Source organism: Chelonoidis abingdonii, chromosome 1 (genome assembly GCF_003597395.2).
Source record: "Chelonoidis abingdonii isolate Lonesome George chromosome 1, CheloAbing_2.0, whole genome shotgun sequence".
Classification (NCBI taxonomy): Eukaryota; Metazoa; Chordata; order Testudines; family Testudinidae; genus Chelonoidis; species Chelonoidis abingdonii.
In genome coordinates, this window is record NC_133769.1 from 111,178,991 (window position 1) to 111,205,349 (window position 26,359).

General features: G+C 43.1%; 1 protein-coding gene across 2 annotated transcripts in view; it reads left to right on the forward strand.

Moving 5' to 3' along the window:
• DGKI (diacylglycerol kinase iota) overlaps positions 1-26,359 on the forward strand; it is a 338,722-nt gene that overhangs the window by 195,452 nt on the left and 116,911 nt on the right. For both annotated transcript variants that reach the window (XM_075069054.1, XM_032783200.2), the window contains exon 20: positions 5,277-5,476. In XM_075069054.1, the coding sequence (XP_074925155.1) occupies positions 5,277-5,476 (200 nt within the window). The remainder of the gene's footprint in view (positions 1-5,276; positions 5,477-26,359) is intronic.

Below are 26,359 nucleotides of genomic sequence, written 5' to 3' on the forward strand. Positions count from 1 at the left end.
GTGCAAGTGTTTATTTTAAGTATTTGTGTTTTCTAGCTGGTGCTCACATATTATAAATGATTAAAAAAATTGTACAGTCTGCATATGTTAGTTCAAATTCTGATGACTTATTCTTTGGTCTCAAGGTCTACAGTGCCTTCAGAAGTCTTGCCTAAAGCCAGTGAGGCTGATTTATTTTGTGCTGTGTTATAATGAATATTTACATAAGAAGATCTATATATGTGGAGTACCTTAATACACAAAATCATGCTGATGCATAAATAAGCATTGCATTTTTATATGCACCAGCCATGGAATTCAGAGTGAGCATTTCCATAGCAACCTTAACCTTGTGTCATCACCTTTCAATTATGCATTCCAATTATGCCATTTAAAACCCTGAGCAAGATAACATGGTAGTTTAGAAATAGTAGAACATCATGTGATTTAGTGGAAAAGGAATAAAACTTTCTGAAAGGGGTGTTGTCTACTGGTTAGAACGCAGAGCAGCAATCTAGAAATATGAGTGCTGCTTCCCTTCTGACACTGATTTGCTGTGTAGTCTTGGGCAAGTCACTTAACTTAAAATGGGAGTGATAATTCTTACCTGCCCAACAAAGGTGTTATGAGGATTGAATGATGTTTGTAAAGTGCTTTGAAAGCATCAGGTAAGTGCCACTATAATTGTTTTTCTTTTGTTCCCTCACAAAAAAGTTAACTCTAAGTGCATTTCCCGAGTACAAACCTTAAAAACACAAGATCACCAGTTACAGTGGTGTTACCCTCCAGACCAACCTCAGTCTTGTACCTTTTCGCCGTAGCACCCAAATGCATTCACAGGCTTGTCAGTTCCATGCCGAAGTGCTTTTCAGTTTCAGTATACAGCCATCCACAATGCAGACATCTCATTCCTTACACTGAAATAAACTTGATCTCCATCATAAGCAAAATTAAGATGCCTTACTGCTAGACCTACTTTAAATGTCTGTGCCCCTGATTGGGGTTTCTGCTATAGCCTTTGTATATTGGTGGAGCTATCATATGGGTGCCACAAAGCAGTGGCAACTGACTGGGAGTACCCTTAGCATCAGTGGAATTCCCTAGTAGTGTAGGTCTGGTGGAATAACCCTTCGTTACCTCCACTATTACAGTGCTTGGTGTAGATGTATGTCAGGTTATAACTAAGGGAAAGGGCAGGATGTATTGGAGGAATGAGTAGGTGTAGCTGGAATGCACTGAACTGTATTTACAGTGTAACATCCCATAGGGCAGTGTTTCCCAAACTTGGGACGCCGCTTGTTTAGGGAAAGCCCCTGGCAGGCCAGGCCAGTTTGTTTACCTGCTGTGTCTGCAGGTTTGGCCGATTGTGACTCCCACTGGACAGGGTTCGCTGCTCCAGGTCAATGGTGTCTGTTACAGCTATCTCCTTATTCCATTTTGTCTCTTACAGCTGTCCACATACTCCATTTTGTTTTTGTTCTCCTGTGGCCTCCCCTCCCTGGCTGTTAAGTTGTTTAGCAGGGCCACTGCCCTTCTCAAAAGGGAGGGCCCCTTAAAGTTGTTTACCAAGAGCCATTGCCCTTTTCAAAGGGATGGCCAATTGTGCTAAGTGGGACCACTGCCCTGTTCAAAGGGTTAGTCCTGTTATCACCTTGTTAAACCTGGGCTCGGTGTAGGGTGGACAATGTCCAGTTGCCTGCTGTGACATCACCTTTTATATAGAATTGTTAGCGTACGGCTGCTGTGACATCACCTTTTATATAGAATTGTTAGCGTACGGAGACATGTCTCTGTGCTCACCTGCCTTTTTTTTTTTCTTTCTCTCTGTCCCCTGCCTCTGAGCCAATCAAAAGTACTGGTGGGAAACTGCCTAAGTTTGCCCTTAAAACCAGACATTTTCTGATCAGACCTCAGAAAGGTTCCTGCATTGCTGCCTGGTCTGATCAGCCAGGGGTTCTGGGGTCCTTTCTCCTCTCGTTTTATTTTTGAGCGTACCCCCGTTTTTTGAACCCCCCCCCCACGAAGAACGAATTGCTGCCTGAGAGATCTCCTGATTATTGAGACTGTACCCAGCCTTCTGATGATTTTGCTGCTTTTACCTCTGCTGCTTCCTTTGGGCTGGTAAGAATCCCTCTGTGAAATTCTGTGAAATTCTCTATACTTTTATTTTATTATCTTAGCTGCTCTCTCTCTTTCCCCAGCACCCAGACTTAACCAGCACCCAGCATAGCTGTGGTTAAGTTAGGTTTAGAGAATTGTTTGTATTGTGTTCTGTAAGTTAGGTTTAAGAATTGTTGCATTGTGTTCTGTTACTTGCTAATTTGTTGTGTAGTCTTGGTTAAGTTAGGTCATAGATAAGATTTTGCTGTGTTCTGTATAGTTGTGGTTAAGTCTGTCTTCCTGCTGCCCCCACTGAGCTCTCCAGTCACCCCATACCCCTCAGTCTCTCTGCTGTTTAAACCTGCAGCCTGCCTGCCCTCTGTCTCCTGAAGTTTAAATCTCCCTCTGCTCTCTGCTGTTTAAACCTGCAGCCTGCCTGCCTCTGTCTCCTGAAGTTTTAAATCTCCCTCTGCTCTCTGCTGTTTAAACCTGCAACCTGCCTGCTCTCTGTCTCCTGAAGCTCTCTCTCTCTCTCTCCTTTTTTAATCCCTTCCTCCACACTCTCCTATTACCCCCAACCTCAATTGTATTACTGAAGTCTAGCATAAAACCCCATTGGTTACCCTTTTTCTCTCTAACACACCTCACATTTTACATTTATACCACTGTGACACATTTTTACCTAGAGTTGGTTACTTACCACATTTTCCCATAACTGTTAGTTGGCTATATGCTGCTGTGACACACCTTTTATATAGAAATTGTTAGCTACTTTGTTACATTTATACTTCAGTGTTAATTGGTTACCAACTGTATTGTACCCCACTGTATTGTACCCCACTATTGAAACCCCCTATACTATTTGCTAAAAGAAACCCCTCCCCAATCGTCTACCTTAACAAACCCCATACCCCTCACTATTGAATTTTCCCTGTTTTTTGCATTATCTTAATAAAGTTTATTTTGCACCCCACCTGTGTGGTAATTGCTCCCCAAGATCCCATATACATGCTGGCAGGGACAAATGGGAGCTGCTGGAAGTGGCGGTCAGCATGTCCCTTGGCCTGCACCGCTTCCAGCAGCTCCCATTGGCCTGGAGCAGTGAACCACAGCCAGTGGGAACCATAATAGGCCAGACCTGTGGACGTGGCAGGTAAACAAACTGGCCCAGCCTGGCAGGGGCTTTCGCTAAACAAGCAGAGTCCCAAGTATGGGAAACACTGCCATAGGGAATCAGTGCAGGCAACAGTGATTTAGAGTAGTCTTTAGGCTGACCAGATGTCCCAATTTTATAGGGACAGTCCTGATTTTGGCATCTTTTTCTTATTAGGCTCCTATTACCCTCCATCCCCGTCTTGATTTTTCACATTTGCTATCTGGTCACCCTAGTAGTCTTTGGGGTTGCCTCCAGAAGGCCACAGAGGTTGAGGCACAGCAACCTTTGCCATCCATCTCCTGAGCTGCATATACTCATTTAGGCCACAATTCAGAATCAGGTCCCTTAGTGAGCTATTTCTACCTAAAAGAAACTGAGATCAGAGTTAAGGTTTTATATTTGTTTATGATTTGAAGAGTCACTATAATGATAGACCTTTTCTATATCTTAGCTGACATTTTGTGCATCACTCTATGCTTTATCATATGCTTGCCCACATTTGTGACACACTTAGATCTTTGGATGAAAAGCCCTGTATAAATATTAAGTAATATGATGATGATGATCATCATCATGTAACCAATAGCCTAGGTGATATATTCATAGTAGCACAGTTAAGGTTCCTGTGGGAAACAAAACAGTGAATGTCCTGACTTCAGTTCCTGTAACTCTTGATGCTAATGTTGTATTAATATAGATTTTTTTAATCTGATAGATAATATTCACAATTTTTATTAAAATACAGTGTTTCTGCCCAAAGATGCCTGCCTAAATTTCGAGGGCCCATTAACAACCTCTGTCTACCTTTTTGTCTCTGATATGTTTTTATTCCCTTTGCCTATTCCACTGCTTCTTTACTCCTGGTTTGGGTTTTAAAGAGGTTGCATGTACTAAGGTAGGACAGAGGAGATGGGCTTGGAAAGCTGGCTAATTTTTTTTCTTTAAGTTAATAGAATGCTGTCAGTCAAGAAGGTGTTGTTTGATGAAAACTATGCAGCCCTGTTTCCATTGACTTGTTTCTGTCAACTTATGGACAGAATGTTGGGGCAGTGGGTGGGTGTCTCAGAGGGTACATGGCACAGCTCTCTCGTTTTGTTTCTTCAAGACAATTGTTGAACATATAGCATTTAGTTGCTTTCCAGCTGCAGTTATTGAACAAGGTTTTTCTCCTTGCTCTTTTCAGCTTGTCTACTCCTGATGCTGAATTGCTTTATAAAATGTCATAATAATTATTTCAGATTAATCTAATTCACATCAAGGACAGTATTGCCTTGGTAATAAAGAAAACCCCTATTAATTCTGTTACTTGAAAAAGCATTTAGATCGCACAGACGGGACACTGATCCTTGAGTCATAGACTGTAGTCACTACTGCAACACGATCAATCATAATTTAAAACAAGATGTAGAAATATACAGAAATGCACCTCGGATGTGTGCAAGCATATAAGTGTTTGTTTATATCTCTAAATATAGATCTACACCACATATGATGAGGCGACCTCCACTTGGTAAATTTCATACCCATGTGATACTTGAATTTGTCATGTATACACCAGACTTTATTCTAGCATTCTAAGTCCCATATTATGTCTTTTCTGTGAATGGAATTACATTGGTCATGCCTCATTGCAATGACTTATTGAAAAGCTTTAAGTGGAACATTGCCTTAGTGCATCATGTACGCCCATGTCTCTTACTGGAAAGCCATTCTGCAAATTTAGATAGGGGGAAATGTGGGGTTGGCCTGAAATGCAACTTCCTAGTGGAGATTAATTTGGAATAGTGGGTTCTTTGCATTGAATCCTCTAAATTAGTGAGCAGCTGCTGCTTTTGGACTGTATTATGGCAAGCATGTAAATCTCCCTGTGACAGAGCAAACCACTTATTGCAATAGGGTGGGTCTCGTGCAAACAGAATAGTTTGTAGCAGAGTGTATAAAGTGCCAGGTAAAACAGGATTAGGGAGTTGTTATCTAACTCAAGTGGCTGGTATAGGATGGTAACATTATGGCTTTCCTTCTCTTTGTTCTTGTTCTGCAGGCTGCTCTTCAGGTGGGAGGTCATGGAGAAAGATTGCATCAGTGCCGGGAAGTGACTCTGTTAACATACAAGTCTATCCCCATGCAAGTGGATGGGGAGCCATGTCGACTGGCTCCATCTCTCATTCGGATCTCCCTAAGGAACCAGGCCAATATGGTACAGAAGAGCAAGAGGAGAACATCCATGCCTTTACTCAATGAGTGAGTTGGACTTGTTCATGTCCTAATAAAAGAATGCTCTTACCGGGCAGAGAATTCAAACAGGGAGTTTTCATGGACTGAACCATCAGAGTATTTGGAGAAAGAGGTATAGAAACCCCAGAAAGTTCCTCTCCTCCACATTGTATATATTTACCAGATTTCCTGTGTGCTTTAACTAACAGGGTTCCCTTTGTCTTGCTTTCAGAAAGATGTTGTCTTTCAATTATCCAAAGGGGCAACTATTTGGGGAGGTCTCAGTGGACTCTACTGTGTGACTTTTACTAACACTCATGGAAGCTGTGCACGTATGCCCCGCACACTCTTTGAAGTGCCATATAATCTGCTTTCTGAAATTAATGAGTCTCTTTGATCTCACACTGAGACCATTCAACCAATATCCACAGTCCACTGCATGATACAGATGTGCTTAGGCTATATTGAGTCTTTGTGTTGGGAGCATGCTGCTCCCAGTTGAAAATGGGACCAGCCTGAGGATTCACTGAATAGAGCTATTTGTCACCATGTGGGGAATCGTGATCGGAGTGTGCTGGTATAAATCACTAAGGGCTTGTCTACACATACAGCACTGGAGCTGTGCCGCTGCAGCACTAAGTGAAGACTCTACCTATGCTGACAGGAGAGCTTCTCCCATCAGTGTAGTTACTCCATTGCTCTGAGAAGTGGTAGCTATGTCATGGGAAAAGCCCTCCCGTCACTATACTGTGTACACTATACTGTCTACAGTATAACTGTGTCGCTCAGGGAGATGGATTTTCCACACCACTGAGCAACGTATTTATAGCGACAAAAGTCTGTAGTGCAGACCAAGCCTTAGGGTCTGGCTACTCTGCAGCTGGGAGCATGCTTCCCAGCACAGGTAGACAGACCTGTACTAGCTCTACTCAAGTTGGTGTGCTAAAAATAGCTACATGGCCACAGTGACATGTGATGACTCTGGCTTGCTGCCTGAATTCAACCGCACATGACCCCTGGTATGTACTTGGTGGCTAACCTAAGCTGCTGCTGTGGCTAACTACCATTTTTTGCATGCTAGTTCAAGCAGAGCTAGCCGAGTTTTTCTACTCGTGCTAGGAGGCATGCTCCCAGCTGCAGCATATATGCACCCCTAACTGAGAGAGTTCAGTAGCTCTCAAATAAATGGTAATTTTTCCTGTGCTGCAGTATCTGGGAAGTGGTAAAACATTGCAGTGTTCTTGGCAGTGTTAGTGTTCCACTGGACTATCAGCAAATCAAAGGGGACTTTCCTGGTCTATTAGGAAGTACCGAGGTATGCATTTTGCATGAGACACTATATAAGTATATTTGACAGCTCCCAATCTGCTAAAAGAAAAGCTATAGTACTCAGATTACAATGAGAGTGTTAGCTTTAGGGAGATGCATCTGAGGGTGGATTAGGATTGAGAGTTTCTGGATCAGGGAACCAGGAAAGAAAGGAAGAAAAGTGAGAATGGACAAGTAAGGAGATAAGCTATAAAATGAGAGGGAAGCAGCATTAGAGTAGCCTAAAAAGGAACAGGGAAAGGTTGAAATACATGGAAGCCAGAAAACATCCAAAGAAGAGAAGATAAAATTTTAAAATATCTTTTTATACTAAAACATTAGTTTAAAAAAATCCCTAAGAGATCATTTTAATAGCATAAGAATATTTTTAAAAAGACTTTAAATATTAAAAATGCCATTATTCTTGATTTACCAATGTGTCTTTCTGTGCTGCTGAGATGGGAGCTAATAAGCATTCCTGCCATCTTCTTCATGATGTATTATTTAACTTGCAAAAGACAAGGCAGACCTTCAGTATATACGTTGCCTAGGTTTAAAACCAGATACCTCCAGCACCCTACAAATGTGTTTCATTCAAACAGCCACATACTCAGGAGTGTGTTATTCCTTTCAGCAAATCCTGTAATCCAGCTGCCAACCTTTAGAAGCAGAAGTGTATCAATTCAAAAAATCAAGTACTTTAGTATACCAACCAATGCCTCCTTATTCAGTTTTGCATCTTCAGTTCTGTTAATGAGACAAATGTTTTGGAGCAGCAATCTAAGCTTGTGTTTGCCATATTAGATCCTTATTTGTCTGGAAAATATGTTAGGCCTACATTTCACCTTAAAACAGTTGATGAATAGAAGACTATCACCCCCTGAGCAATGACCTCTAATTTCTTTTCACCACCCCATTCTGTGCTACAAAGTCCAAACTGGAAAAATTCAATCCTGAGCCATTGTTTCCAACCATGAGGGAGGCCACAGCAGTGGGGAAAAAAGCATTTGGTGTATTTCAATCTAGTTATTAGCATGGTCAGGCATGAACTATAGCATCTGAGTTTAAACTGTGGATGGGGGTATACTGATCCACCCCATCATGGTAACGCTATACAGTAATTAAGGTCCACTGAGCCCTAGAGAATATTGTTCATCATGGAATTGGTTTGAATATGCTATGCCAAACACCATCGGGTTCAGAGCTTTTGTTGTTTGGGTACCTTTTGGTTTGAATGAAATATCCACCTGTGAGTCTGTGTTTTTGGGGGGTTACTGGCAATACGTCAAGGATTTTAATCCCAATCTCAAACCTCTGCAAGGCGTGTGTGTCGGTGTGTCTGGGCAGTTGGGAAGAAAGGTGTAATGGGCGGGCAGGTGGCATGTCTGTCGAGTGTCTTGGCATAATAAAGATGAATTATAGGAGGAAGAGGTCAGAGTTGACTAAACTGGAGTTTGCCCAGTATGACACTGTTCTGCAAAATCCCAACACAGACACCAAGTTTTACCTTTTACATTGTCATATAAATTTCTTAATCTGATGTCTGCAGTGTTTAAAGGCATCCCATCAAAATCTTTACAGTTGATAGAATAGGTGGATTTTTCTCCTCAGGCTGGTGAAAGTGCACCCTGTGAATTATAGATGTGTGAGATTAGTGAATGGGTCTGACACTGCATCTGCAATTGCTGGAAGCTTTTCTTGATCTTTCTGCACATACAGTAATTAAAAAATAACCTGACATCACACTAATTCTGAAAGCTATTATTAATTACTTTGATGATATTGGAGGAGGAGGTTAATAGCAGAAACTCCCTTTGGAATTTTGTCTGATGTAGTGGCATAAGTGAGAAAGTTTTCTTTTCTTTTTCAAATTTCTTAATATGTTTCTGACTTCCCATTGTATGTTGTTTTGGAGTTCTGTTTTTTATAGCATTGAGGTCTGGCCAGGGATGGTAAATTTACCATCTGCCCTGCCGATGACTTTTTCAAAAGCAGTCTGACGAAGTGGGTATTCACCCACGAAAGCTTATGCTCCAATATATCTGTTAGCCTATACGGTGCCACAGGACTCTTTGTTGCTTTTTACAGATCCAGACTAACACGGCTGCCCTTCTGATACTCAAAAGCAGTGGAATCCGCTTATACAAATAATTGTTAAGAGCGTAAACCTGTTATGAAATAAAACAGTTTCTGTGGACCAAGGCAAAACACATGCCCTAAAATACTGTGGTGAGAGTGGGTTGTTTTTTTTCCCATGGAAAATTTTGATTTTTCTTTGAAAAAGCTGAAAAGTTTTTGAATTTTGAATTTTTTTTCTGACACTTTTTGGGTAAATTTTCATTTCGTTGAAAACCCAATTTTCCATCAAAAACAGTTTTGATGAAAATTTTTTGACAGGATCTAACTGTGAGACTCTTTGAGGTTAATCCTTGATAGAGGGATAAACTGCTGGAGGAATGAATTTCTAAGCCCTCAAATGGAAAAGTGCAATAGTAAACCGGCTATAACAAATTAGCTACCCAAAGACTTCTCTTTTGTATTTAACTCTGTGTATTTAATTGAAATATACATTATCTTATAAAAGATCAGAACCATTTTTTGTGGCTGTGTATGCTGGAAGGAGGGAGGGCTACAGAGATTTCCCTCTCCATCCTGCACCTATCCCAACGCCTCAGATTCAAAGAGCTGCCTATCTTCCTGCAGTGTCTTCCTTCAGAACCTGTAAACACCGCTCACCTGCAGAGTCTGGTTCATAGGACACAATGGGTCCCCAAGCTCCCATAAAGCAGCATGCCAGGAAAGTGCAGTTTAAGGTTGATCTGACTCAAAAGGAAGCCTTTGGGGTCAACTCAACAGAATGAAAGGAAACATTTTGATTTTCAGGAATGTCACAATCAGAAATGTTGAAACAAATTTAAACATTTTTGAATACACATTTTTCAGCATACCATGAAAAATTTCTAAATTGCAACTTTTGGTCTCATTTCAGGATTAAAACAAATGTTGAAATGTCAGAATTTCCCACGGGATAGAAATTTCAAATTTTGCTCAGCTCCGGTAAACAGAAATGTGTTAATAAGTGTTTAGAAAGAAGCATGTTTGGAGGAGCTATATATATTTCTCCCTTTGCTCTTATTCTAATGCTATTCTGACCAGTAATCTTTCTTCACAAGCACATGTAGCCAAACAGTATAAGTGATAGATTCAAGAGGCAAAGTCTATTTAGCTTAACAGAGAGATGATTAAGGGTTGACTTGATTACAACCTATAAGTGCCTACATGAGGAACAAATATTTGATAATGGGTTCTCCAGTCTAGCAGAGAAAGGTATAACGTGATCTTGTGGCTGGCAGTTGGAAGCTAGACAAATTCAGACTGGAAATAAGGCATTATTTTCTAACAGTGAGAGGAATTAACTAACTGAACAATTAACTAAGGTTCATTGTGGATTCTCTATCACTGGCAGTTTCTAAATATAGATTGGATGTTTTTCTAAAAGATCAGCTCTAGGAAATTTTGGAGGGAAGTTCTCTGGTCTGTGTTATACAGAAGGTCAGACTAGAGGGTCACAATGGTCTCTTCTGGTCTTGGAAACTGAGTATTGAAAGGTCTGGTAGTTTTGGCATCTGTCTGCTGGAGTTTTTAGTTGATATTAAGAAATATTGCAGTGGTGAACCTAAGCAGGATTTGAAGTCAAGTTGCTCAGGTGGGAAAATCCAACAGAAATAGGATATTCTGGTGTTATCATTTTTTTTTTTGACCTTAGAAACGCTATGGAGGCCTTTCTTACTGAAAAGGAAGGTCATTGACATTCCCTTGACTACTGCTATTAAATAGGCTCCCTTGGTTTCTCTTCTGCTGTTGTGATTTCTGGATGTTTGGGTTGTCTTTCCTTTGTTGTGCTGATTAGTAAATTGTTTTACCTCCTGGCATAGAATGTGAGTTGTCAGTGGATATTAGGAAGGTGGTGAACCTAACTTTTTCTTCCTTCATATTTTCATGCTGAGGCAGTGGTAAATACTAGGCCTTCAGAGAGCAGCGTCCCTATAGATTTTTTTTTTAGATGGCGTAGTCTCCACAATGGGAACTTACCTACCTTATCTATCTCATAGATCATCTCAGGTAACATGTCAAAAGCATCTAAGAGACTTAGGACCCTAAGTCTCATTGACTTGCCATGGAACTCAGGCTCCTAAGTCACTTGGGTACTTTTGAATATTTTTATTCTCATCCATTCTCCTAATCTAGGTTTTTACACCATGCTTATTACCCTAGTATCTAAGTATCTAAGGGCCATCTCCTTTCTCTGTCATTTCACAATTCATCTCATCCCAAGATGTGGGGAAGTGAGCATTGTTTAATGTTTGTTTTTGAGAGTAAAATGTCTTAAAGGTTATAAAAGAGAATGAACAAGAAATCTGCTCCTGAATAGAATCCGAGCCCGGGATCTAAATCTAGCAGTACTGTTGAGCCACTTAAGCTGAAGGAGAATTTCCTTTGCTTACTGACAGCAGCAGCACTAATAGCCTTATTTAAACCTTCAGCTATTAGAGGACCAGACAGTTTCACATGTGTTGCATTCCACCTGAGCTGGGCAAATAACTGGCAATGAATAATTTATCCAATGAACTTCACCTCTTCGGTTACTGAGTTATCCATGAACAGATTGTGATCTTCTCAAATGTATTCATTATCTGAAATTATTCATAGAATAATTTCTGCAAATATTCCTTGGTCTCTTCATTGTTCATCATTGAATATTCAGTTCATTATTGAACATTTCCTATTTGAAACTTGTGCTGTTTTGGTTGAACACAGAGTTTGTTTCTGTTCTCTGATTGGATGAGCATACCACTGCTAACCGGAATCAGCTTTCTGGTTTGAACATCTTCTGATTATGAATTTGAAATTCTTTTTCAATAAATACTGTACAATATTTCCTTAAAATTTTCTGCTTCTGCAAAAATTCTGCCAATTAAACTAATTTGCAAGAAGAAAATGTAAAAAAGTTCTGAATACAACCAATATGGGTGCAATTAGCTGAAAACCAGACCTTTGAGGCCCCACCTCTGCCCTGTCTCTTCCCCTAGGACCTCACCTCCTGCTTACTCCTCTCTCCCCCATCGCTGGATCATCTCCACCTCCCTTCCCCTAAGCTGGACTCCCTCTGCTCCAGGCCTGGGACGGGAGCTGCTGCGACCTGCCTGCAGGTAGGAGGTAGCCCCGGCTGAGCAGAGGCTGGCACAGGTTGATGACCTGACACTTCCCCCGACCCCTAGCCCAAAGTAACCAGATTTTCGGTGTCCGGTCGATACATCTGACTGGACACTGCCAGGTCCTCTTTTCGACTGGACTTTCTGGTCAAAATCCAGGCACCTGGCAACCTAACAGTCAAAGAAAATTGGTTTAAAAGTTAAAAAAAAAAAAAAATGTTTGCATTGCAATTGGAGGACAATGTTCAGGGTCAATATACTGTGGTCACTCATATAATGTTTTTCACTTCATTGTTTGCTTCGGATAGGTACTTTTCAAACATAAAAGAAGGCATAGTCTCTGCCTCATTCTATATACCATTACACATAATGGGGATATAATAAAGTAAAGAGGTTCAATCCAGAAGTGACTTTTTAGGTGCAACAATTGTACAATGTTGATTGATATTGTTTATACTCAGACAGTGCAAGTTGTGGACAGAAAAAAGGCAGCTCGTGGGGTAATGGTAAATTTATTTACTTCTCATATCTAATTTCCATTCGTCTTCTGAGTCAGTTTGTTAAGTTCAGTGGCAAAAGTAAGACTTTACTGTAGCCAGACTAGCAGAGTCAGTTTTGCTGCAGAACAATGAGCTGCATTCTGCTCTGCTGCATGTATCATTAAAAGACGTGCCAGTTAAGTTCTGATTCCATAATCTCTCTTGTTGATGCTGGAGATTTAGGAAACAGAACAAAGCTTGGTGTTCAGAGCTCAGGCTAAGCATGCAATGCTGGCAGGTAGGTTCTGCTTACAAATCAGACAATATTTTTCTATGTGGAAGCCATTGAAGAGGAATTAGAGGAGACACCAAGGCCTGGTGTACACTACTCATTTAAACTGAATTTAGCAGCGTTAAACCGATTTAACCCTGCACCCGTCCACACAACGAGGCCCTTTATATCGATATAAAGGGCTCTTTAAACTGGTTTCTGTACTCCTTCCCGACGAGAGGAGTAGCGCTGAAATCAGTATTGCCATGTCGGATTAGGGTTAGTGTGGCTGCAAATCAATGGTATTGGCCTCCGGGCGGTATCCCACAGTGCACCATTGTGACCGCTCTGCAAAGCAATCTGAACTCAGATGCACTGGCCCGGTAGACAGGAAAAGCCCCGCGAACGTTTGAATTTCATTTCCTGTTTGCCCAGCGTGGAGCTCTGATCAGCACAGGTGATGATGCAGTACCAAATCCAAAAAGAGCTCCAGCATGCAACGTACGGGAGATACTGGATCTAATCGCTGTATGGGGAGACAAATCTGTTCTATCAGAGCTCTGTTACAGAAGATGAAATGCCAAAGCATTTGAAAAAAATCTCCAGACTATGATACAGAGTCCACAGCACAGTGCTGTGTGACAAGTGTAACAGAAAGCCAAAGAATCAAATGGACACTCATGGTGGGAGGAAGGGGGTACTGAGGACTCCAGCTATCCCACAGTCCCTGCAGTCTCCGAAAAGCATTTGCATTCTTGATAGAGCTCCCAATGTCTGTAGGGTCAAACACATTGACTGGGGTGGTTCAGGGTATATCTTGTCAATTTACCCCTCACCATGAAAGAAAAGGGAAAAAAAATCTTTTTTTGACTTTTTTCAATGTCACTGTATATCTACTGCATGCTAGTAGACGTAGTGCTGCGGCACTGAACAATAGCATCCTCTCCCCTCCCTTCCCCGGTGGCAGACGGTACAGTGCAGAATGACTGGTAGCTGTCCTTGTCATCACCCTGTGAGTGCTCCTGGCCAGCTTCAGGTGAGGTCGGCCAGGAGCACCTGGGTAAAAATAGGAATGACTCCCGGTCATTCCCAGCAGATGGTACAGAATGACTGGTAACCATCTTCATCATAGCAACTGGGGGCTGAGCTCCATCAGGCCCCCCCCCCCATTCATGTCTAAAGAAAAGATTCTGTATTGTCTGGACTATCATAGCAGCGAGATGCTGGGCTCCTCTCCCCCCGACCATTTAATGTCCTGCCTGGACTATCATAGCAGCTGGAGGCTGCCTCCCCTCATTTTATCTCACTAAAAAGTCAGTGTTTCTTATTCCTGCACTCTTTATTACTTCATCACCAAATGGGGGACACTGCAATGGTAGCCCAGAAGGGTGGGGGATGAGGGAAGCAACGGGTGGGTTGTTGCAGGGGCACCCCCTAGAATGGATGCAGCTCATCATTTCTGTGGGATCTGACACAGAGCGGCTGTGCTCTCTGGTTCTCTTGTACACTGGTTCTCTAGTACACCTTGCCCCATATTCTAGGCAGGATTGACTTCTGTTTTTATATAAACATAAAGGAGGGACTGACCCGGGTGCATTCTCATTTTTGTTTTTGCGCCCCCGGCTGACCTCAGCGAAGGCCAGCCAGGAGCACCCATGACAGCAGCAGATGGTACAGAATAACTGATAACCGTCATCTCATCGCCAATTTACAGTGCATGGCAGACGGTACAGAACGACTGATAACCCTTCTGCTACCTTGCAAAGGCAAATGAATGCTGCTGTGTAGTGCTCGCAGTACCGCGCCTCTATCAGCAGCATCCAGTACACATATGGTGACAGTGACAAAAGGCAAAACAGGCTCCATGGTTGCCATGCTATGGCGTCTGCCAGGGCACATCGAGGGAAAAAGGGCGCAAAATGATTGTCTGCCGTTGCTTTCCCGGAGGAAGGAATGAGTGACGACATTTACCCAGAATCACCCACGACGCTGTTTTTGCATCATCATGCATTGGGGTCTCAACCTAGAATTCCAATGGGACGGGGAGACTGCGGAAACTATGGGATAGCTACCCATAGTGCAACGCTCCAGAAATTGACGCTAGCCTTAGTACATGGACGCACACCACCAAATTTTTGTGGTTTGTGTGGCCGCGTGCACTCGACTTTATACAATCTGTGTTACAAAACCAGTTTATGTAAAATCGAAATAATCCTGTAGTAGACGTATCCCAAGAATCAGTTTTCCCAGAGTCACTCTCTGACCTGGAACCCCAGTTTAAAATACTGCTTTGCAAGTTGTAGCTAATTAGAGGCATACACAACCCTACAGAGAGAGTATTTGGCTTTCAGTTTGGGTTAAAGAAGGATGATCTGCTATTATGAAACAAAAATTGCTCCAGAGATTAAATGTAGAAGCATTCCATTGGGACAGTTGAGAGAGGTACAGAGACCCCTTCGACTATAGAAACTAAAGAAACCAACTTTGGGAGTTACTGTATATTACATGCATGGTTCTCTAAGATATGTTAAGGAAGAATAAGGACAGCATTTTGCCATTGGGATAGAGGAATTCCAATTAAGAGTATTTTTGTAAACATTAACAAAAATTGGCAGATTTGGGGAGGCGAATCCATCATATCAAGCTTTGGCTCTGATAGCTGTTTGCTCTTCTGGACTTGCAAGGTGCATCACAGGCTTTTCAAACTCTACAGGCTTAAGATCTTTCAGTGCCTGTGAGACCCTGGCCCGGAAACCTCTCCTAATGTAACTGTGCACATTGTTTGCCAGTAGCCTGTCCACAGCCTTCAAAAAAAGACCATTGTGTCCCTTTGCAGTGAACACTCTCATTTGCTCTGTTTGCCTGTGTTTTGTTGCTGCTGTCTCTCTAGTGCAATCTTGGAGCTTTGCATGTGTTTTCATTCAAATGTTATGTGATTCATTCCCTTTATTTCTGTTTAAATGTTGTATGTGTCTCTTTCTCTCTTTCTTTCTCTCGCCTGGCTTCTTCATTGTCTGTCCATGCTGTTGTGCTGACTCTGTCTTGGCTGCTCATTTCCTGCTGCCTATAGTATCCAGAAAGGGTGCTCTGCAGACCTGAGAAGAGTCTCAGCTCCCCCTGACTCCTTCACTATGTAAGTACTCTGCTTTTTCTTTTCATTTCCTCCCTCCCTTTCAAGTTTGTTCTGTCTGCTTCCTTTAACTTTTCTCTGTTGCACTCTTCTACTGTACCCACCGTCCAGGCAGCAATGCGATCAAGACAGTCTGTCTCCCAAAGGAGCAGATTCAGCAATGCAGTGATAAATGCCTAGAATAAATTTCTTTCTATTTGATTTTTCTTTTTTGTTGCATGAGCTGGATGTCAAGTCCTAAGCACAGCTGCATTCTTTGGCTGCTGGGTTTGATTCTGGCCTGCAGGTTGTCAGAAGCCAGAGGTGCTTTGAAGGCACCATGTTTTTTTCAGCTCCCGCCCTGGAAGAAGCAGGAAGCATCTCTCAAGTGCCTTCTTCGTCCCCCAATTAATGCTTAGAGAAGCATTGACAGGTGCTGGAAGGAGACATGGCTATTTCCCCTTCAGTCAAGGAGAAATGAACAAGATCTTCTGGGGTTTCTCCAGAGGCACATGTCCAGGGCTGGCTCCAGGCACCAGCTCAGCAAGCAGGTGCTTGGGGCAGCCAAGGGGAAGGGGCGGCACGTCCGGCTCTTCGGCAGCAATTCGGCGGCGAGTCCTTTGGTCCCTCTCGGAGGGAAGGACTTGCTGCCAAAGTGCCACCAAAGAAGCAATCGCTCCTTCCCTTCCTTCCCCCCGCTTGGGGCGGTAAAACCCTTGGAGCCGGCCTTGCACATGTCCCAAACATAGCCATTGTTGAATATTCAAATGCATATCCAGAGCATTTGCTTGGCTTAAGCAATGCTGATGCTTCTGTTTATTCTATGGCATTGTTCACTAATTAGTTCCTAACACAGCTTCCAACCAATTATTGAGGAGCTAGAACTATACTGCTGCGTCTGTGCTTGCACTTTTGCAAATGCATTTGTCTTGAAAACGGGCGCTCTGCCGGTCACTGGCTCCGGTGGAGCTCCTGCAGGAGTGCCTGCGGAAGATCCTCTGGTCCTGCGGCTCCGGTGGACCTCCCACAGAGCTGGAGCCGCGGGACCGGTGGACCCTCTGCAGGCATGCCGCCGAAGGCACCCTGCCTGCTGCCCTCTCAGCTACCGGCAGAGCACCCCCCGTGGCATGCCGCCCCAAGCACACGCTTGGCATGCTGGGGCCTGGAGCCGCCCTCACTTGAAAAGGTACAAGTTCCTTTTCTGATGGTCACACAACATCCCTGGGAAACCTGGAGATGAAGTGAATAGTGTCTCTTTCATGGTCTTACAAGATTCATAACTGGGATTTTTAGTTTTCAGTTTTAACCAAAAATTGCCCAACCCCACCCCACCTTCCAAGCATAAACATTTCTTCTAACTGGTAAAAACCAGAGACTTATTCCTGCAGTGGTGCTGGAACAATTTGTATAATTGGGATGCTGAGAACCATTGAACCAAACTGTAAACCCTGAATATGATGGAAACCCTTTCAAGCAATGGCCTGTGGTAGCACCCCTAGTTCCAGCACCTATGTCTGAAAGGGAAAGTTACTGTTCTGTTTGCAGCTGCATTAGAAAATAAAACAGTCCCTTCCTGGCAGTATTTTGATTATCAGTAACTCCAGTGTGGTACACTGGCTATCCTGTAGCTCAATCATTTAAGAATCTAACATCTCTATTAATATGTGGAGAACTGGTGATTTTTAAAAAAAAAAGTCGGCACAGACAATTGGTTATTGCTTTATTTACTCATTCACTTAATAAGGATATGCCTTATTGTCAACCTGGGCACATTTACAATAAAAACCACCACCATGTACTATGTCAACCCTATCTGTACAGCTTGGCTTCAAAGATGTTTTATTAATATTCAGTGAAATAAGAAATGGAATTGGTTTTGTGTTTGCACCACTTTTGTCATCATGTTTTGTGAATATTCTGCTGGACAACTTTGAATGACAAGCAGGTCTGTGGAATTTGAAGAATATTTTAGAGAATAGTGAATTTCAGACTGTAACTGTGAATATTCACAGTGGAAACTTGATTCTAAAAGTTATGCTCAGAGAATCATGGAGCAGCAACAATGCTGTGTGTGGCCTGTTTGCCCAGTGAAAACTAACCAACTCAGTTTTATTCATGAATATTGAGTACTTGGAATAAACTGCACACAAAGTGTTGTCAAACCAAGACTTATTAGCTCAATGCATTCAGTGAATAATTTAAAAATGAACAAATACATTTCAAAAAATTATAGGCAGTGCATTGATATTTGACAGACAAGAAAATATCCTCATTCATCATGCATTATTGCTATACCATATTCACTCAGCTCTATGAAGAAATATTAACGCAAAGAAAATAACTCTCCCATTTAATAAAACCAGGTACACCCCTCAGAGCAAGCTCCTGGAAAAGGCCTGGGTAAAGCCTTCCTGCATGGCCTGAAGATTAACAAACGTGGGGACCAAAGAGCAGGGGAGTGTGTTTCAGAGCTAAAGGGCCATCCAATGAGAATGACCTCCAAATCTGGGTACTGTTAGCTTGAGTATCCCATTTGGTCTCAACTGTCACAGGATAAGGCAGAAAGAGAACAGCAGTTTCTAAGACATGTGGGACCCAAGCTAATTTGTAAGTCAAAGATATACTGTATCTTGAAATCTGTAAAAATAGATTAAACATGCAGCTGCACTATGACTGCCAATTAATGTGTCTGATTAATATAAGTAAGAACCCAAGAGGTGTTAGGGAAATTTGATTTGAGTTGTGATTGCTTTGAGATTCAAATGTTCCTCATCTGTTGGGTAATGCGGAAAGTATGTGTGTTCCAGTTAGCAGAGTACAGCAAGAGGGATTCTGTGGAGTTTTGGGGAAAGAGCCTGCACCCTAGATAACCTTCAGGTTTTCTGGAGCAGTGTCTGTGGACAGGAGAAATCTTGAATTTTGAGCAGCAAAGAATGTGAAAGAAAGAAACACCCCCCCCCCCCAATTAATTATATATTTTAAATTAATTTTTCCAAATACAACAAATATACAAAAATATCAGATTCATCATAATACCCAAAGTAAACGAAAAGGGTTTGGATAAAAGGAGGGGAAGGGAAGTGACACATCTATCTTCTGAGTCTAGGTTAATCATAGACCTCTAAAAAGTCAGCTCAAATGGCTTTGAATGTTTCAGGCATTCCCTTTCTGCGACATGCCAGTCATTCGTTACCTGCAAGGTCAGACAGATCACTGAATTAGGCATCAATATTTGGTTGGGATTGACTTTTCCATTTTTGCAGGATTAATTTTTTAATCACCAAAACTACACACTGGAACCATGCTGCCTTGTTACCAGGTAATCTCCAGATTTCCAGAATATATCCAAGAATGAAATTTGAGGAGGAGGGCTCCAATTTAGCATCCAAATTGTTCCTTTGACCCACCTCATACCAGAAATTCTTGATACAGGGGCAATCCCAAAACATACGAGCTAATGAATACCAAGGGAGTTACATTTCCAACTGTGGTCAGCATTTATAAGGCTCATTACCATTAGTCTCAGTGGGGACCAGTATATCTGAAAACATGTATTTTGGTGAATGAGCCATAGCTTCAGGTCTATAATTGCTTTTTTTAACATTAGATACAATTGTATTCCATTGGGTCAGAGATGTGTATCTAAATCTCTATTCCAAGCAACTCTCAAATTATCAATCTTTGGCAGAGTTTTTTGGGCCAGAAAATCATAAAAGGATACTGTTGGAGGATATTGTCTTTGAATTATTAACAGTAGAGAGTTTTGAAACTTGGATTGGGTATAATATTCCTTGATTTTTTTTTACTGAGGACTTATGAGTAGAGTAGAGTACTCACACTTTTCGTGGAGTCTTTTTTAAAGTGGGATGGATATTTAGATTTTTGAGTATATGGTCAGTTGGGATGATGCATATGAATATCATATCTGAGCTGTGTAGTTGATGCAAAGCAGTATACCTTTGGATTTATCTTAAAAATTAGTATTGGCTACTTGAAAAACAAGAAGTAATTGACTTACTTGGGCCTGTGTTTAGAGATGTAAGCATTACTAAAGGATCCAACTTCCACAAATTTTTCATACATAAAAGGAGCACTGTGGATATGCTGTGATTATTTACTACTAAAATCTGCATACAGAAAAATGTTATTGTCTAGTTGTTATTGTCTAATATAATGAGTATTCTTGGCTAGTGATATTTGCAGCAATGTTCCCAAATTTTGTCTGTGTGGGCAACAAAAGTACTCAAAGAATCAATTTCTGATTTTAGAAATATGAATGTCTAAAGAAATCTGTTTGTATGGTGTGCACATGCACTACAACTCTTTGAAATGGCCAAATAAGCACCCTAACCATAAATCATAAGGAGGACCAAAGTAAAACAAGACAGCGGAGGGTGAGTTAGAGAAAATGGGTCAATATCTAACAGTGGAATTAAGGATCAAAGAGGTCCCCCGCCTCGAATGAATTATGAGCATTTGAGATGCTCATTTTTTGTTGTCCTTTTTTCTGTTTCCAATCAGTTGATTGTTAGCTGGTGTTAGGCAAGAGTTAAAAATGTAGTTAGCAGCTGAGTCAGAAACACCAGAGGCAGAGGCGGCTCTAGGCACCAGAAAAACAAGCAGATGCTCGGGGCGGCAAATTACAAGGGGCGGCATAATGCTGGGGCCCCAGTTCTGACCTGAGGCTGTGTCCTGGGCTGGATCCTGACCGCCCTTTGTTCTCTGACTGGGTGCCGCTGGGGCTGTGCAGCGGGGCAGGAGCAGGGCCGGCTGTAGCCATTTCGCCGCCCCAAGCATGGTGGCACGCCGCAGGGAGCGCTCTGCCGCAGGCTTCCCTGCTGATGCTCCACCGGAGCCATGGGACCAGCGGACTCTCCGCAGGGACACCTGCAGGAGGTCCACTGGAGCCGCCTGCTCCCCTCCCGTCAACCGGCAGAGCGCCCCCCACGGCGTGCTGCCCCAAGCACGCGCTTGGCACTCTGGGACCTGGAGCCGGCCCTGGGCAGGAGGAACTGGCTCAGTGGGGAGCGTGTCCCAGCCGCTCTCCCACAGACAGCAGCCAACATCCCTCAGGCAGGAACTGGTAGCACAACCCAGTCCAGGTTGCGGAGCGCAGGGGGTGACAGCGGAACATAGCGGCCAGGAGGGCAGCTCCTCCAGCATCGGCTGAGGGCTCCTCCTTGGCTTGTCCCTGACTCTGCCTCCTCCTCCTCCGCCCTGTGCTGTCTTCTGCCTGGGGAGGGGAGCGGCAGCCCAGGCTGAGCCAAACTCATTCCGCTGCTCAGGCTGAGCCCACGGCTGGCTCGTGGGAGTCCTGGGGAGTGGGAGGCCCGGGTACGCTGCCCTGCGATCACCAGCCACCGGCTGCTCTGACCTAGGCCCCGGCAGCTGAACCCAGCAGCCACCCCAGCTCGCTCTGCGTGAGAACTACAGGCAGTGCCCCCCGTCCAGCTGGTCTGTCCCTGGCCACACTGCGAGGTGACCGTCCGGGACTCTGGGGTGTTGCTGAGGCTTCCCCAAGCCATGCTACCCGGGGTCTACTGCCCCTCCAGCCACAGGGGCCCTAGGCCAGTGTGGGAGCCAGGCCACAGCCCTCCTCTCAGAGCCTCCTCCCCTCCGCACACTGCATACCAAGATGTAGGACCATGGGCAGGGCTGCTACAGCCATTTCAGACTAGGATTGGCATGAGGGGAGTGGAGATGATTGTGCCCTGGCTGGAGGGACCGGGCAGCCCCCTCCAACATCTGCTGCTTGCTCCTGCCAGCACAAGGCTGCAACACCCAGCTCCAGAGGGCAGCGCCAAGCTCCCAGCATGCTTCATGGGGAAGGAGAGACAGGAGGCAGAGCAATTCGGTGTCTCCGACGCAGCTCCAGGCCCCTCTGGCAATTCGGCAGTGACAGTCAGGCTGGGTAGCCCACCAGTAGCGTGACTTGGTCCGACCCGCACGGACCACATGAGCCCTGGGGTTGGCGCTGACGTCCTGGCTATGCCAAGGCCTCCGGCACAGGGGCAACCCACCTCTGCCCAGGCAGACACAGGCCAGCTCACTCCTTGGCCGGCCCAGTGAATAAATGAGTACACTCGTAGGAAATTGTTTTATTTCACTAACTACAAATTCTGTTTTCATTTTTTTTAAAAAGTCGAAAAAAACCCCCACTGCGAAATGCAAACGTTTAAAAGCCAAAAAAAAAATGGGGGGACGGCCAATTTTTTTTTCTTGGGGCAGCAAAAGACAGAGCCGGCCCTGACCAGAGACCGAAGGACACTGGTAGCTGTAAACACTTGATAAACTTATATAGGGAAATGTCTGCCCAGAAACTCGGCTCTTAGAACAGAACAAACCCTCCCTTCACAGCCCTCCAGATATTTGTAAACACCCACCCCCAACCCCACCCCTTCGCCTAAAGGACAGTTATAGATAATCAATGTAATCAAAATAGCTTTGATGCGTATGTTCTGTTCCTGTCAATGTCACGTTAAGTGCATTCTCTGTCTCTGAAAAAATGTTTCTCTGTAAGAACAAGATAAATGCAAATGAAGTGATTAAGAGAAAGGTGCATAATTGGTCACTGTAACCCCATGCTTTTGCAGCTGTTTATCAGTCTTCCCGGTACCGTGAAATAAACCCCTTCAGTAATGTCTGTGCTTGCCTGACTCTTGGGGAAAAGAATCTCCATACTTCACAGTGGGCTAGTGTTAAAAGTGAGTTTTCTGAATCCTTCTCGGACCATCCGATGTCACTTAAGTCAGTGGTTCTCAAACTTTTTTTTTTCATGGACCCCTTGAAAATTGCTGAGGGTCTCGGTGAACCACTTAATGATCTTTTCAAATGTTCGTACCATTAGCTAACTATTGTAAAGCACTTTGGATAAAAATGCTATGTAAAAAAACCCCTTAATAATAATTAACCTTTTTGTTCTACAAATACAAGCACACATTTTAATATCAGTAGTCTTACCTTTCTAATGTGATGGATGTGCCCTCTCTCCCCCACTGTGGCAGTCCCCGAGCTGGGAAGGACGGGGGTTTCTCCCTCTCTCCTCCACCTCAGCAGCCCCCAAGCTGAGGCTGGGAAGAAGGGCCATCTCTCCCCAGCGACCGCAGCCCTGGAGCTGGGGAAAGTCACCTCTTTCTCTGGCCGCTGCAGCCCTGCACGTTCCAAATTCCCCCCATCCCCTCTTCTCACCCCACTGCCCCCTCCCACCTACCCCTATTCCCCCTAAGGCCATCATCTCACCTTACATGTACATCTTCTACAGAGTCCGGGCAGCTAATTAGTGGAGCCAAGCCTGCACGGCTCCACTAATTAGGTGGTGGCCCTTCATTCTGTCATGTGTGACTGCCCAGGCGCACACTTTAGAGGGAACTATCCATGGACCACCTGAATGGAGCTAACAGACCATTGGTGGTCCACGGAGACTGCAGTTTGAGAACCTCTGACATAAGGCATGCAGTGAGGTTTGCACCTGGGTAATGCTACTTTTGTAAGTTGGGTTGCATGGGTGCACTGTAGATAGTGTAAGGAAGAAGAGTTAGTCCGACTGACATTGATGGGATGTAAGCAAGAACAAAAGTGCTTTGTTGAATAGGTATAGGATTACATATGTGCTTACAGTTAAGTACATTCTTATTTGCTTTGCTGAATTGGAGCCTAAGGAAAGAAATTAATATATTGTGCAAATGACACTTTGATAGATAATAAACCATTTAGTCCAACTAACTCCTGACTTGAATGGGTCAGACTCCCTAGCAAGATTGGCCTGTAACAGCTGACACTATGAATTGCTTATTTAAAATGATCCTTTTTGATAAGAATAATGTCCAGTACATAGCAGCATCATGAACTAGCAGGAGGATTGGAAGAAGATAATTTAGTCTACAGAGGACTTGGCGCAGTATACTTATTGAAATCAATTAGATGTAAGTACAGTTGAATGGATGTTGATCATTGCTAACTTTTTTATTATTTTTTTTAAAGAGAATGGTGGTCTCTAGTATTACCTTTTTGTAGTGGATTCCTGGGTTAGCAGTGAGGTGGTCATGATCAGGCTTGAATCTTTATAGCACTCAAATGGATTTAAAAGACAAAGCAGGAGATTTTCAGCCATGCTGCGGCTTCTTTGTGACACTGTGACAGTCCTTTGAACTGCAAATTTAATGCTGGGACAGAGTTTAGAAGGCATGGTTGGGGACTGACCAGATAGCTGTTCTGCTCTGTTGATCCCTAGCTTCCAGAATAACCCCGTGGGGCCACAGTCAGCCTGGTGCAACTTACAGCAGCCCTGAGGTTACTTTATATTGTGTTGGGGTATTGGACCAGCTCCAGAATGGGGGAACTGTTAGGTGGCATAAAGCCCCCAATCCTGAATGAAGCAAACTTGGCTGGATCCCGGCTAATATATATTTGTTTTTTCAGTGGAACTCATTTCAGCACGATATTGTTTAGGCAAATAGCTTAGTAAGGATATTGGATTTTTTTTTTTAAAACTTCATCTGAAGCATCTGGCATTGCCTATTGTCAGAGACAGGACACCATCTAGATGGTGCTTTTCCATTATGGCAGTTCCTATGTTTTAAATAGATAAGAGCTGTCAGAAGCAACCTAATTTTTAATGTATCATTTCCAAGCTCTGCCAATGAGATGTTAGCAGTGAGGTTAATTTATTTTTCTCCTTTGATTGCTGTTATCCTGCTCCTGATTGTTCTAAACACAAGGACATTTAATTAGTTGTGCATGTTTATTTCTTCTTCAGGAGATAGGTAATTCATTAATCTGTCACTGCAAACATGCCCCAGAGGAGTTTTGTGTTTTCTAAAGTTTAGGGTGTTTTTTGGGGGGCGGGGAGGGGAAGGGAGGGAAGAGCTGAGGATGCTTTTTGCTGAATCCCATTAACAGTGTTATTAACAGCATTTGCATAGTTTGAGGTGGGCAATATTCAGAAAGATCTGTGAAAAATACCTCACTGGATTCTTCAGGGGTTGTTTTTTGACCCCTTCCTCTATCTCTATGCAGACATGAACAATGAGAAACAGTTCATCGGCTTTATAAATAATTGGAATGGGAATTAGGGTGTGTATATCACAAGTTGTTTTCCCCCAGTTGAATCAACCTGGTGTCCTAGCACAAGTGTGTTTTGATTACCACGCTGGAGCTGCAAGATCAGGAGCCAGCCTGACCTCCCCTATTCTTTCTTTCCTGGATGACTAGAGGCTGAAACACACAGCTGAGGTAAAACAGCCATGCTCCAAGGAGGGCATTTGGAATCAGCCCACCAACGTCTGGATGATTAACAGGGCAGTATTGGGGTCAGAGCTCCTTCAAAAGATGAGTATGCCTTACTGCTGGATGGAAATACACCGTGTTTTGATGGTGACTGCCAGAATATGTATGTGTGTGTTGTCTACATGAGTTCAGACACAGATAAGGGAGAGAAAGCATTACTGATGTATTACTTTCTTCCCCAGGTCCATGTCTGAACACATGTATACAAAACATACATTCATACATATTCTGGAGACCATCATCAGAACCTAGTGAATCTCACTGTAAGACACCCTCATCTTTTGATGAAGCTGTGACCCCAGTACTGCCAGCAGTTAATCATCCAGACATTGGTGGGATGATGCCAATTGCCCTGCTTGGAGCATGGCTGTTTTACTGCTGTCTGTCTGTCTACGCAACCCCTCAAGTTTATAAATCTAGGGTCTTTGGCAGGCTTTTTAGTTCACAGGTACAGAATTCCAGGAATGCTGTAGTTTAGGTTAAAGGACTGGTTATCATTAGATAAAAGTGTGCCACTTCTCCAGTAAGCAATTTCCCTTAGGGAGGTGGTAGGAATTAAAATAACTGCATCTAATAAATGGAGTCTTTCTCTAGTATGATAAAGACCTGATTCCTGCTGTACACCTAGCGGATGTTGACTCCTTGGCTTCCTGGAGAGGGCGGTGCATGATGTAGGAGTAGGTGGATTTCACAGCAGGGAAAAGGAATGGAGAATGATTGTTTTGCTGGTTTTTTAAACGAAAATAAGAAATTTTTAATTGGGAATTCCAAAAGAGTGTGTGGGAGACCCAGTATTTTTACTTTCATAAATGAAGATTTCAGTCCGGTTGCTGTCAGTCTACATCCGTGTTTCTTATTATGTATTTCCTTTTATGGGAAAGTCCTACAGAGTTTATGTAATAGAAAATGATAACATTTCAATAAATTTCAATACAGGTTTAATAGAAAATTATACCCCTGCTACAGAAATGAGATTCTCAGCTGAAGTTTTTAGAGTAATTTCTGAAGACCTTGATTGTATTTCTGTAGAGCCCTTCATGTTTCATCCCAACTACATTCTACAGATCTTTTCCGTAAGGATTGCTTTGATTGAAGGAAGAAAATGCCCAACCCTTGCTCTGGGTGCCTCTGGCATGCACTGTAAAATATGTCCATTAAATATAATTCCATATGATATAATAATCTACCCATACAATCATCAGTTGTAAATACCCACTAATTAGTACCAATAACAATTTAAACTGC